The 15118-nt window shown below is 42.7% G+C and overlaps 1 protein-coding gene across 1 annotated transcript; it reads left to right on the forward strand.

Annotated features, from left to right (window-relative positions):
- Positions 1-9700: 9700 nt before the first annotated feature.
- LOC140721070 (probable G-protein coupled receptor 139) lies at positions 9701-11516 on the forward strand. Its single transcript, XM_073035938.1, has 2 exons — positions 9701-9770; positions 10609-11516. The coding sequence occupies exons 1-2, from the start codon at positions 9701-9703 to the stop codon at positions 11514-11516; spliced, it is 978 nt and encodes a 325-aa protein (XP_072892039.1).
- The last annotated feature ends 3602 nt before the right edge of the window (positions 11517-15118 follow it).

Consider the following 15118-nt stretch of genomic DNA (forward strand, 5'->3'; position numbering starts at 1 on the left):
GCGAAGGTATGGGAAATGATGCTTCCAATTAAATCCCAGGGACTGGCTCAATTCCTTAATCAACTTCCCCGTGAAGTGCGTTCCCCTATCACTGCCGATCAGATAGGGGACCCCAAAACGAGGGATAATCTGTCACATGAGTGTCCCCATAGCGTCATATTTAACAATTGACTTTAACATCTTTCCAAACCGTGAAGTTAGGCTAACTTGTCTATAATTTCCTTTCTGCTATCTTTCTCCATTCTTAAAGCTTGGAGTGACTTTTGCAATTTTCCAATCATGCGAACCGAACCACGCCTGAGTCCGATGAATCATGAAGGATCGTTACTAATGCATTCAGAATCTCTACCTCCACCTCTTTCCGAACCCAAGGGTCCGAGTGACTTATGTAACTTTAAGGCAATCAACTTTTTGTGCACCTTTCCCCTTGTAATAGTTAATGCACTCATTTCTCATCCTTCACACCTGGCACATTTCTAGGTGTCTCGTACAATGAGAACTGATGCAAAATACTTATTTAGTTCATCAGCCATCTCCTTATCCCCTGTTATTATTTCTCCTACCTCATTTTCCGAAGCCTCTATATCCACTACCATATCTCTTTTATTTTTATATACTTGAAAAAAGCCTTTTCTTTTCATATTTATATTGTTTTGCGAGCTTGCATTTATATTTCATATTTCCCTCCTAATGATTTCAGTTGCTATCTATAGGTTGTTAAAAGCTTCCTAATCCTCTATATTTCTGCTAATTTCTGTTAATTTAATGCCCTCTTTTTAGCTTTTATAGTAGCTTTGAATTCCTTTGTCTGCCACAGTTGTATAATTTTGCCATTTGAGTATTTCTGTGCTTTTTAGAATACATCTATCCTGCACCTTCCTCATTGTTCTCAGAAACTCAAAACATTTCTGTTCTGCTCTGAAACCCTGCCACTCTCCTTCCAACTTACTTTGGCTAACTCCTCTCTCATATCACTGTAATTTCCCTTACTCCACTGAAACACTGTTATGTCAGACTTTACTTTCTCCCTATTAAATTTTAAGCTGAGCTGAATCATATTGTGATCACTTTCTCCTAAGTATTCCCTAACAGTTTCCGATGCATTACATAGCACGTAAATCCAGTATAGCTGATCCGTTAATTGGCTCCACGACAAATCCAGCATAGCTGGTCCCCTAATTGGCTCTAAAAAGCCATCTCGTTTGCATTTTAACAGAATAAACCGAACTAAGCAGAATAAACAAGTGGAGAAGACTTGAAAGAAAATGACCTATCAAGAGTGACTGTGGGGAATGCGTGTATGGGAACGGAGGAAATAGCAGAGGTACATAATGAATACGTTACTTCAGTATTCACTATGCAAAAGGATCTTGATTGTAGTGATGACTTGCAGCAGAGTAAAAAGCTTGAGATATTAAGAAACAGAATGTGTTGGAGATTTTCGAAAGCATCAGGTTGGATAAGTCGTCGGGACCGTATTAGATGTAACCCGGGATACTGTGGGAGATGAGGGAGGAGATTGCTGAGCTCTAGCGGTTATCCCTACATCATCAATGGGGACGGGAGAGGTTCCGGAGGATTGGAAGATTGCGGTTGTTGTTTCTTTATTCAAGAAAGGGGTAGAGATAGTCCAGGAAATTATAGACCAGTGAGTTTTACTGCAGTGGTTGGTAAGTTGATAAGCTGATGGAAAAGATTCCTGAGAGGCAACATTTATGAACTTTTGGAGAGGTACAATATGATTAGGAATAGTTGCCATGGCTTTGTCAAGGGCAAGTCATGCCTTAAGAGCCTGATTGAATTTTTCGAGGATGCGACTAAACTCATTGATGAAGGAAGAGTAGTAGATGTAGGGTAAATGGCTTTCAGCAAGGCATCTGATTAGGTACCCCATGCAAGGCTTATTGAGAAAGTAAGGCGACATGGGATTCAGGGTAACATTGCTTTGTGGATCCAGAACTGGTTTGCCCACAGAAGGCAAAAAGTGGTTGTAGACGGGTAGTGTTCTGCATGCAGGTCAGTAACCAGTGGTGTGCCTCAGGGTTCTATTCTGGGACCATTACTCCTCGCGAGTTTTATAAATGATGTGGATGAGGAACTGGAGGGATGAGTTAGTAAGTTCGCTGATGACACAAAGGTTGGAGGTGTTGTGGATAGTGTCGAGGGCTTTCAGAGGATACAGCGGCACAATGATAGGGTGCAAAACTGGGCTGACAAGTGGCAGATGGAGTTCAAACCAGGTAAGTGTGAAGTGATTCATTTTGGTGGGTCAAACATGATGGCAGAATATTCTATTAATAGTAAGACTCTTGGCTGTGTTGATGATCAGAGGGATCTTGGGGTCCGAGTCCATAGGACGCTCAGAGCAGCTGCACAGGTTGACTCGGTGGTTAAAAAGACATACGGTGTGTTTACCTTCATCAATCGGGGAATTGGATTTAAGAAATAGGACCCTGGTCAGACCCCACTTGGAGTACTGTGCTCAGTTCTCGTCGCCTCACTACAGGAAGGACGTGGAAGCCATAGAAAGGGTGCAGAGAAGATTTACAAGCATGTTGCCTGGAATGGGGAGCATGCCGTATGAAAACAGGTTACGTGATCTCGGCGTTTTCTCCTTGGAGTGACCGAAGATTAAAGGTGACCTGAGAGAGGTGTATAAAATAATGAGAGGAATTGATCGTGTCGATAGTCAGAGGCTTTTTTTCCCAGGGCTGAAATGGTTGCCACGAGAGGACACAGGTTTAAGGTACAGGGGAGTAGGTACAAAGGAGATGTCAGGGGTAAGTGTTTTACTCAGAGAGTGTTGAGTATGTGTAATGGGCTTCCGTTATGGAGGCGGATATGATAGGGTCTTTTAAGAGATTTTTGGATAAGTAAATGGACCTTATAAATATTAAGGGCTATGGGTAAGCCTAGTAATTTCTAAGGAAGGGACATGCGCGGCACAACTTTGTGGGCCAAAGGGCCTGAATTGTGATGTAGGTTTTCTATGTTTCTATGTTAAGAAATAATACAGGTTTTCTATGTTTCTATGTTAAGAAAGAATGTAGGTTTTCTGTGTTTCTATGTTATGAATACTTAAGTATACACATTCACTTCTATCACGCACCAGCCGATGTGCCAAATGACCTATAGTGAAATACAAGAAGGACAGACAATAAGGACAGTTGCGGGGCGGGTGGGGGTGGGTGAGGTTGTGGTGGATGGAATGTCTCCCAGTATTTAAAGTGGAATATGCTGGTGAAGACCGAAAGGAATTTATTATGAGTATTCTTTCCCAAACCAATTAGGAGGTCATTCCGCAGGGTTGCTTCCAACTCTTCATGCACTCTTTCAGTTTGGCCGTTAGATTGCAGATGGAAACCAGATGAGAGACTCTTTGCGGCTACCACAGAGGAATGGAAGGCCTTCCGAAAGTGGAACGTGTTCGCTGGTCTACGATCAGACACTCTGTCCAACAGGTATCTGTGCAGACTAAAAGCATGCTGAACCATGTGTGTAGCACTCATAAACCGACATGAGCTTAAGGAGACAAACGACGTTGGGAGCCTTGGTGGATCCGTCCATAGCTACCAGATATTGTCTTTCCATCAGATAGTATTCCATCCTTTATAAATTTGGAATTTAAGCGGGATTTTGGTCAGTGATGTTTGCCACGTGAGTAAGTATCACATTGAGTTAAATGGCTGCAGGATTCTGCAATGTATTGGATTATTTGTGATTTTTCCTGTCATTCTCGGCATTTATAATCTTGAAATTAGTGGTCTTTTATTTGTATTTTTGATGTTTTTTTTTTAGCCAGCTGGTCCTTTATTCCTTGTTTCAGGGAAGGAGTCTCCAGCTCTGAACATGGAGTTGCACGTTTCATTGTTGACATCTAGTCTGCTCCAAGCATGGGGATGTCTTGCTTGGAGAGTCGTGTCATTCTATTTGTTATCATTTTATCCTCCGGTCATCATTTCTTCATTTTTCTTGGTTATGTTTTCATTTTAGTTTAATGGCGTGTACTTGTTATCAGAATAGCATATTCTCTCACCGACAGCTGAATCCGGTTTTCCATGACAAAAACATATTCCTAGAGGTTTTAGGCCATAAAACCATAAGACAAAGTAGTTGAATTAGGTCATCAGGGTGATCGAGTCTGCTCCACCATTCAAATGTTACGTGATTATTCTGACTGTTGTGTAAAATTGTATTAAGAGATTGGCAGTTGAAATACAATGTTGGAAAATGCATGGTATTGTACTTCGGTAATAGAAATAAATTTGCAGACTATTTTCTATACGAGGAGAAAATCCAAGAAACGGACATGCAAATTGTTTGGGAGTCCTTGTGCAGAACTGCCTAAAGGTTAACTTCAGTGTAGAGTTGGTGGTGAGGAAGGCAAATGCAATATTAGCATTCATTTCAAGAGGTGTAGAATACAAGAGCAGGGATGTGATGCTGAGGCTTTATATCGCACTCGCGAGGCATCACGTTGTGTACTGTGAATAGTTTTAGGCTCTTCGTCTAAGAACAGATGTGCTGGTATTGAAGAGGGTTCAGAGGAGATTCACAGATATGATTTCGGTAATAAAAGGGTTATCATACGAATGACGTTTGATTACTCTGGGTCTGTACTCAGTGGAGTTCGGAAGAATGACTGGGGATATTATTGCAACTTTCGAGTGTTGAAAAGCCTAGTCAGAGTAGATGGAAAAAAGATGTTTCTCATGGTGGGGTAGTCCACCGCAATATTTTCTATATTGGTCATCTTGAAAGTGTTGTTCTTTTATTATGCATTTTAAAAATCATTTTGTGTTAACCATCTGGTTCTGCAATACTACAAGTAACCCTTCTGTTTTTGGGAAGAGATCTCCAATTCGGAGCCAGGCGTTCAATATTTCCTTGTCGACAGCTAGTCTGCTCAGATCCTGGGGATATCTTCCATAGAGGATCATGCTCTTCCATTGAATAACTTTTCTGCAACATTGAAATGTTTTCATTTTACTGTGTTATGGCTCATTAATATTTAGTGGTGTGTACCTCTTATTGGAATTGCATATGCTTGCCTGGAGTACTGATTTCCGTTTCCCTTGATATAAGTACATCCTCAGAAATTTCATCTGACTATTGCGTAGATTTTTAATGTCAGGTGTTCATGTTTCCATTTCTGTCAGAGGTAGTGTTAACCTGGGCGCATTTGAATATACATAATGTTCGCTAATACTAGTCATTTCAGTACTTATTATTCTTTGTAAATATTCTAGATCAGTTTTGAATCAAGATATTATGCGAAATAATACATTAATATAGGTATAGTAAACGTGTTTATCGCCTTTGGTATACCTTTTACTGATGTGCTCTATTTGCCAGATTGCCTTAAATTCCTTGAAGTACATCCGGTTAAACGTTTCCTTGTTTCCTTTATCACGCTATCATCTATTTTCTTTTCTTCTTGATATACCAGATACTTAAATATTTCATATTCATACATTGGTTGCATTGTATCTTGCTGCTGTGTTGTTCGCTCTATCGAGCTTATCTGTATGTTTAAAGTTCTGTATTTATCCAGTCCATACTTCATGTTTATATATTTCGAAAATAGTTCTGCTATTTGACTTAACTGCTTTACTTAACTGATGAAAGAGAATATAATTTCAGATTATTCATGCATAAAATATTTCAAGGTGTAGCTGATTTCGTCGTCTGAAATTTGATGCCCAAATTTCGACCGATGCAGAAAATTAGAGCACGTGGTTAAAGCTCAACAGAACCTTGATGGACCTGAAGAATCGCTTTGGAAAATGCTTCAGTTTATTTTGATAACCAGAGCTGTTCATTGCTAGCTGCTACTATGGTATTAACGGTTTGCCAGTGCCTCAGCAGATTTTGCAAGAATTTCACAGGTATTGCGAATCTAGAATGAAGAAAGGATCGTGTGATTCACAACTAATATCTTTTTTTAAAAATAGATCAAAATCACTGATTTCATGTGTACATCACACATGTAGCCTTACTGATCGGGGTCCTCTCCCTTGGTTCACCTTTTCTAACTCCATCCTGCCGCCACTTGTCTCCATTCATCATCCATCTCTTTATATAGTTCCACTTATCACCTATAAGCTACGATATTTCGTACAATGACATACATTCTTCCACACATCAGTCCTGCTGCAGTATCTCAGCGTCGACTACCACTTCCGTCTATGCTACTTCACCCGATGAGACACTCTAACAGCATTCATTTTGCTCGGAATTCCGTCATTGGTTGTGTGTTGTCGTCCCCTCGAGTATATTGCAGTTTGTGGTGTGCAAGTTATGAAACCTAACAGCATCAAGTTCAAAGCTAGTGCAGGATAACCCGAAAACGATTGATTGGAACAATTTCCACTTCAAATTTCTTTATAAAGCTGAGTAAAGCTGGGCTTGTGTCCCAATTGAATAGTGAGGTGTTAGAGAACCCAATGGTCCAAGAAATTCAGAGATTGTGTTCATAGAAGCATTCTTGGCAGAATGACACAAGCTTCTCTCAAATCCGCAGTAGGAAATATCTGGTGAGGTGTTGAGATAGACTAAAATGAGCATGTCGGAAAGGTAGATAGGTAAATGGATGTTGGGATTATGGATAAATAATGAACTCACTTTCCAGAGTTCTATCATTTCTTCGCCATGTTAGGAATATGGAGTCGATACTTGCTGACCAGATGTGGCTATTTGAACCGCTTTCAAGATGAATAAGAGAATTCGTATCCAACTCAGACAATCTGAATCTATTCATTTCAACTGTTCATATACTTTAAAATGTAACTTCAATGAATCCTGATACATGTCGAAAAATGAGTGCTCTAGAAGCTGATGAAGGTTAAGTGGCTTTCATTTGTATACTGAAGTCTGTATACTCGCCTACTCAGCAACAGTTTGAAAGGTGAAGGCAGATGTTGTACGGAGTCAAGTGACCAAAACAGCACCAGGCTGCACACGTAGCTTACATTGATTCAAATGTTCTCTACCGGCTGGAAAGGATCCTGCCAAAACGATGCGGCTGTGAGGGAAAAGGCAGCTTGCTTGTAGTGATCAGAAATTATGGTGTCAGTAATTGCGTTTCCTGAGGGGAAACAGCCAGGTGAACTGGTGGAGGGTGTTGTTCTGGGAACAGGTATGATGCAGAAGGACATAAACAAATGAAAAGAACGGGAAAGAAAGTGTAAATGAAATACAAAGTTAGAAAATACATGATCATACACTTGGTAGTAGAAATAAATTTGTAGACTATTTGATAAACGTGCAGAAAATCCAAATACCAAAATGACTTGGAAGTCTTTATGCAGAACACGCTAAAGTATAACTTACGGTTGAGTGGGTGGTGAGGAAGACGAATGCAATGTTTGTATTCATTTCAAGAAGTCTTAAACACAAGAGCTGGGATGTGATGCTCAGGGTTTATAAAGCACTGATGAAGCTGCACCGTGTGTATTTTCAGCAGTTATTGGCTCCTCATCTAAAATAAGATAGGCTGGCATTGGAAAGGATCCAGAGGCGGTTCACAGGCATTATTCCGGATACTAAAAGTTTATCATACGAGGAATGATTGATGGCTCTGGGTCTGTACTCACTGGAATTTAGAAATATGAGGGGAGATCTCATTGAAACATTTGAAATGCCTAAACAGAATAGATGTGGAAAGGATGTTTCTCATGGCCAGTGAGTCCAGTACAAGAGGGCACAGACTCAGGATAGAGGGGCATCCATTTAAAAGAGTGATGCGGAGAAAATTCGTCAGCCAGAGGTTGGTATATTTGTGACATTTGTTACTACAGGCAGCTGTGGAAGCCAGGTCGTTGGTTGTATTTAAAGCAGAGATTAATTGGTTCTTGATTGGACATGGCGTCAAAGGTTACTGGTAGAAGGCCCAGGAATGGTGTTGAGGACGGGAAAAAAAGGATCAGACGTGATTGAATGTCGTAGCTGACACGAAGGACCCAATGGCCTAATTCTGCTCCGATGTCCTCTGGTCCTATGAATGGTGATGAGAATAATGGACAGAAGAGCTACAGCTTGATAGAGAGTTATGTAACGAGGATAATGTTTGGGAATGGTGAGGAGAAAGGAGAGAGAGATGCTTTGATGGGAGACAGACAGGATGATAAGAGGTTTGGGTTTCCTGACATTGGGAAACGCGATCTCCATGCAGTGTGTAGTTTGCTATGCAATTGTATATGAGGAATTATGGAATTAATATTTTTCAAAAATATCCTTGTACTTTTGCTTATTCTGATTCCTGGAATGCTTACAGAACCCTATGGAAACCCAATATCTTAATGAACAGCAATCTACATTTGAGTGGTAACGCGTACGTGCCCGTGACCTTCTGTTAAAGTTAAGAACTTTGCAATTCCATTTTGTTTTATTCACATCAGACAGTTAAATTGAAAAGATAACTTTTTTTCTCCTTTTCTTTCTTCCCAACAGCTTCATTTTGTGCTTCAGATTTCCAGCGGTTCTCCTCCCTTGCTTTAACAGAGGGGTCTCAAGGCCCCAACGAAGCCTCAGTTCCTCTCCTCCTATTTCCAGTTACCTCAGTCTAAAAATATCTGCCATCAGCTATATTGTGTGTGTGTGTGTGTGTGTGTGTGTGTGTGTGTGTGTGTGTGTGTGTGTGTGTGTGTGTGTGTGTGTGTGGGTGGGTGTGTGCGTGTCTGTGTGGGTGTGGGTGTGTGTGCCAGAACCTCGGGACCACTTATTTTTTCAAGTGGTTCTCTTGGAGGAAAGATTCAGTGGATGTTCCCCCACGTCCTTCTCACAGCGCAGTTTTTTTTTACGAGGTCGAGTTGCGAGCTCCACATTCAACCCGACGCGGATGGAAAACGTGCCCGGGAGAGACCCGACGCGGTTCGAACTCGGGAACCTTCGCTCTGGAGTCCGGCGCTGGTGTCACTGAGCACTAGCCGCTGTGATATCACCTCTTCATTCTGACAGAATAAAATTAATAAGAAATATTAATTGTTCCTGTCTCCATAGAGGCAGAGGCACTACATATTTTTGCAGCTATTCCTTGCTTTCCCTTTCAAATGTCTTTCCTTTTTTTCCTTTACCTAAATATAGTAACATCTGAAATTTTCAGTTGACGGACGATTTCCCTCCACGCCGCTCTGACATGTTGGAAAATCATGTACGTGGCAATTTACAGCTTTGGTTTGCCATTGCTTTCTGCCGGGTGAATTTGTGTTTTAAGAGATCACCAGCTCCTTAACCCAGCACGGATGGAAAGTGTGTAAGGGACCCCGCCGGATCTTAACATAAGCTAAATATCCAATGACAGTCTTGGGAGGAGTGTTACTTTGTACCTTGGACTGAGAACCAAGACTGTTATCAGAATTGTCAAACTGACACCCACCACATGTGCTTCAAACTCCATCACCGTGAATATAAATTTTAATCATTCACTCTTGAATTAGAAATATTAGAAATATTTGAATTGAGTAATGGTGTTATAGCTTCCTGTTCTGTGTGCATGCAGTATTCATGAGTCATAAGTGAGGTTTCACCAATTCTGTGAAAACAAATATGTTTGTTCAAGAAGCTATGAATAATTTTGTTGTTCTCTCACTCGTCGAATTCACCAGAGGATTCGATTCGCGCATGTTTTAATGAGGATTTGAACTGAGCTACTTCTTCATAATGTCCCCGGGTTTGCAGCCATCACAGCGATTCTTCTAGAATGGGAAGAGCTCTAATTCTATACGTGAAGGAGGTTTGCTATCCGATACTAGCAGCGTTTGGCATCCCAGGTAAATTTGCTTGTACTTTTCATTGCGTTGCTACACTGTCTCAAGGTTATCAAGGGTTCTGTAATCTGTTAATGACAATCGCACGCTCTCACGGAATATCCTCATCACCTAACTCTTCCCCTCTCTCTCTCTCTCTCTCTCTCTCTCTCTCTCTCTCTCTCTCTCTCTCTCTCTCTCTCTCTCTCTCTCTCTCTCTCTCTGTCTCTCCCTCTCTCTCTCTCTCTCTCTCACACACACACACACACACACACACACACACACACACACACACACACACACACACACACACACACACACACACACGCTCTTGGAACAAACTGGGTAAAGGGCGGTAGCGGTGAGGTTAATGGGGACCAGATTAGTATGTGTGAATGGATTGTTGTTGGATTCGTCTGCTAGAACCGAGTGTTTGCCTCGTATTAGGGGTCGGAGGGATATATTTCTGTGCTGCATGACTCTAATATATTGAAATGAATTTATCACAATACAGCCTGCAATATTATTATCAGATGCCCTTTTAATAAGGTGTATTAGTTTTATTTGTCAGGTGCATCGAATCATTCAGTGCATTTTGTCCTTTGAGTCAACGACGAACGCAATGCATGCAGAATGCTGACGGCAAGTCCTGCCATGCTTATTGCACCAACGTAAGGTGATCACATCTTACTAATACTAACCCTTAAGTCTTGTTAATGCTGCCTCCTAATGAGTGCTGTTATTTTCCTTAAACACACTTCGTCAGAATGCCCGCAGTAGTTTGTATCCTTATAACCTGTCATAAGTTATCACCTGAATCCAGCCTCCTTCATCACTTTTATTTTCCTTCTGCTTCTTTCAGCGAACGTGGTGACGACTGTGATCCTCTACCGGGGAAATTGCGGTCTCTCCAAGGGAATCACGCGGTACATGATGTCAATGGCTATCTCAGACCTGTTCGTGCTCATTGTTCACGTGTTGCTCAGAGAAATCCACTCTTACTATACACCTAATTCTTTCCTCTCCCTCAGCGCAGTATGCCCTTCATATATACATTTGCGACTCCACAGCCTGGACTATTCCGTCTGGCTAACCGTGTCCTTTACCTTTGACCGTTTTGTCAGCATTTGCTGTCCAAAACTGAGGCACAGATATTGCACGGAGAGGACGGCCACCGTGGTGATTGTGTTTTTGTGCGTGCTGAGCTGCTTAAAGTACATCCCCTTTCACTTCATGTACGAGCCTAGCTACACCATAGATAACGTGAACTGGGGATGCCGGCCGAAACCCGTGTACTTCACCTCCGACTGGTGGGTGGCTTTCACCTGGATGTGCAGTATATCTGTTTCCTTACTCCCCTTCGCTATCATTCTTCTCCTTAACGGGCTGACGGTCAGGCACATCATAGCAACCGGCAGGGTCCGACGTCGCCTAAAGGGACAGGATGGCAAAGACAGCGAGACGGAAAATCGGCGCAAATCCATGGTTTTACTCTTCACAGTTTGCGGCACGTCCATACTACTCTGGACGACGGCATCGGTAACTAACATCTGTACTAGAGTCACAATTAACTTTCAGGGCAAGGATCTCACAAGCCCCTCTGCTGTAGCCAATGAAGTGGGGATATTGCTTATGCGTGTCAGCGTAGGAGCCAACACGTGTATCTACGCAATGACCCAAAGTAAATTCAGGCAGGAGCTGAAGAATGGGATTAAAAGTCTAAATTGTTTCACCATTATACCCATGCATCGGGCACGGCAGACAGCCTAAAACTGGAGACCGAATAGAACACAGACTCTGTTTATCGTATTTCAAAGTAAAATAAACGTATTAGCGAAATACGTATATGTCACTATATACTGCCCTAAGATACCTTTTCTTACAATTAGTCACAATAGATCAAACAAATACAATGGATTTAATGAGAAACTGCACAAAAGGAAAGACTGGTAAACGCTGCAAATCCAAACAGAAACAAGTAATAATGATGATGATAATAGTAATAATAATAATAGATATTAATGAATGATATCGAGAACATATGTCGTAGAGACCTTGAAAATTCGTCCATAAGTTTCGTTCAATGATTATTCTATTGTTGTCGTGTGTGAGAATGTCCATGCTTGTCAGGGGCCTATGTGTTCCTATTGTTTGTTCTGTGCTATCTAAGGCTCGTGTACCTTCTTCCTCATGGTAGCCGCGAGAAAGTAGATTGACCCGGATACTGGGCGCCCTTGATGATGGACACTGCTTGCTTGTGGCAACACTCTCTGGTCAACGGTGGTGATTGCTGTTTCCTGTGATGAATTGGGCTGCATCCACTAATTGCTGTATTTCATTTCTGTTTTGGGCACTGTTGTTTCCATATTAGAGAATGTGGCAACTAGTTAGGATGCTGTCTACAGGAATGTTCACCAGCCCCGACTAATGGTCTCCGCCCGAAGCATAGATTGTATTCTTTTTCCATAAATGCTACCTGGCCTGCTGAGTTCCGCTAGAGTTTTAAGTTTTAAGTGCTTGGATTTTGAGCATCTACAGATTTTCTCTTGCCTGCAAGTTCAGCTACTTTTTTCCGTATGTTGTGTGCATTCTGATGGAACACCTTCAGTCCTGTATTCATCCTTTTCTATTTTGACTACCTTGCAACTCCTTGCAATTTGTTCTGTTGACTGCAACGTTACCCTAACAACAAATCTCCTCACTACACATTGCCCTGTTTGTAAACCAGCTACCTCAACCTCAGCTCTATTATCTGCCTTTCCTATGATACCTCTTGCATTGAAACATTGGCAGCTCAGGACACGAGTCGCACCATGCTCAACCTTTTGAATCCTAACTTGTACTGAGTTAGGATTTGCCTCCACTAACTGTTTTCGGCATTCTAGTTCCCATGCTTCTGAAACTCCAGTTCTAACCCCACTGTACAGCATTGCCAAATCTTCCACCTAGGATAATTGTCCCCTTTCAGTTCAGTGCAAACTGCCCCTTCGGTACAGCTCCCACCCTCTCTGGAAGACAGCCCAATAATCCAAAATCTTGTGCCCTATGTCGTACATAACCTCCTTAGCCACATTTCAAACTGTATAATCTTCCTAGATCTAGAATCACTAGCACGTGACAAGGGTAGCAATCTTGAGATCATATCCTTGGAAGTTCTGCTCTTTAATATAGCACCTGGCTCCCTGAAATCCCAATGCAGAAACTTGTCACTCGTCCTATCACATGTCATTATTATCAGCGTGGATCAGGACTTCTGGCTGTTCACCCTCCCACTTAAGAAAGCTGAGGACTCAATCACTGATATTCCGGACCCTGCAACCGGAGGCAGCAACACACACAAAATGCTGGTGGAACGCAGCAGGCCAGACAGCATCTATAGGAAGAAGTACAGTCGACGTTTCGGGCCAAGACTCTTCGTCTGGACAACCGGGAGACTCGTTCTCGCCCACACGAATCCCCTATAACTGAACCGTGTCCCTTCTCCCTACTCCCTTTCTGAGTCACAGATGCAGACTTATGACCTGACCACTATGACATTCTTCTATCGGTTCATTTCTGACAATATCCAAAGTGATACAGTATACCTGTGCTGAAGGAGTGGTCACATACGTACTTTGCTCCGTTGCCCCCTTATCCCCAATATCATCCAGCTTCCTCTTTCCTGCACCTTTAGTGTAACTACCTCTCTATGTGCTCTATCTATAACCCCTCATGCCTACCGGAGTGCATCCAGTTCCAGCTCCAACTCCTGAACGGAGCTTGTTCGAAGCTGCAACTGGATGCACTTCTCACAGTTGTAGTCATCAGGGGCAGCGCAGATCTCCCTGCCTTCCCACAACCGACAAGAGAAGCATTTCACTCTCCTGCCTGACATCTCTACTGTCCTAGCAGAGCAGATATAATGAAGAGAAGGGAAAAAGGAACTTGGGCTTTTGTTTGTTTTCTCTGAGTGAAGTCTCTTCACGAAAGCCTCAAAGAACTAAAGGCTCAAATTCACCACTCCGACCAGGCTCACTCAGGAAAGGTCCGCTGCGCTTGTGCTTGCTAATTTGATTTTACTAATCAATCCCAGACGTCGAATGATCGCTGGTCAAAGCTATATTACACAGTCTCGACCCACTGCTGTCTTTTATTTTCAGGCAGTGAATCTGATTAAAAATCCCTCCTCCCCAGATAGTATTCGTAAACTTTACCTCAAAAAATCTATTGACGGGTTCAACCTCTCTGAATGAGAGTCACCTCCTTCCTCCCAAATGCGAAATGTACCCTGTACTTCAACGCATCTACCGTTCAAATGTCCACGGCACTTCGGTATATCGACACTTGGGTCATTCTTTCGGCAGATTGAACGGGGCATGACTGCGCAAGCGCGTGAAAGTCTGCCCATAACGTAGCGGGAGAATTTTAAAAACAAGCAGATTAACGGAGGGAGCGTCGGAGGAGCGGGTGATGGAGTGGTGGGAGACAGAGTAGGAAGGCTTTCGTTCCAGAGGCTTCGGCAAGCAGAGGCAGAGGGTGAGCTTCACTGATAGAGAGGTAAGGCCGGGTAAGCTCCTTTAATTAAATTAATCACCTTAGGAGTAGGTAATGGAGGTAGCAGTTAGGGCAGTTGAGTGCTCCGTTTGCAGTATGTGGGAAGTTAGGGCGAGCAAAATTGTCCCTGATGACTACGCCTGTAAAAGTTGCATCCTGCGGCAGCTCCTGACAAACCGAGTTAGGGAACTGGAACAGGAGCTGGATGAACTTCGGATCATTCGGGAAGCAGAAGCAGAAGCAAACAGGAGTTATAGGGAGATAGTCACCCCTAAGAGTCAGGAGACAGGTAGCTGGGTGACTGTCAGGAGAAGGAAGGGGATTAGACAGAACGAACAGAGCAACCCTGCGGTCGTTGCCATCATTAATAAGTATGCCGTTTTGGATACTGTTAGTGGGGAGAACCTAACATGGACAAGTTGAAGTGCTTGCCACTCTGGAACCAAGACTGGACCCTCATATCAGAAGGGAAGGAGAGAAAAGAGGAGGGCAGTAGTGATAGGGGATTCGATAAGAGGTTCTGTGGAAGAGATCGGGAATCACGGATGGTCTGTTGCCTCCCTGGTGCCACGGTCCACGATATCTCGGATTGAGTTCTCAGTATTCTCAAGAGGGAGGGTGAGCAGTCGAATGTCGAGATCGATGTAGGGACCAATGATGTGGGTAGGAAGAGTGAGGTGGTCCTGAAAGGTGAGTTTAGGGAGTTAGGCGCCAAATTAAAGAACAGGACCTCCAGGATAGCAATCTCAGGATTGCTACCAGTGCCACATGCATGCGGGTTTAGAAATAGTAAGTTAGCGCAAATCAACACGTGTCTGAAGATATGTTGCAGGAGGGAG

Source organism: Hemitrygon akajei, chromosome 2, assembly GCF_048418815.1.
Source record: "Hemitrygon akajei chromosome 2, sHemAka1.3, whole genome shotgun sequence".
Classification (NCBI taxonomy): Eukaryota; Metazoa; Chordata; class Chondrichthyes; order Myliobatiformes; family Dasyatidae; genus Hemitrygon; species Hemitrygon akajei.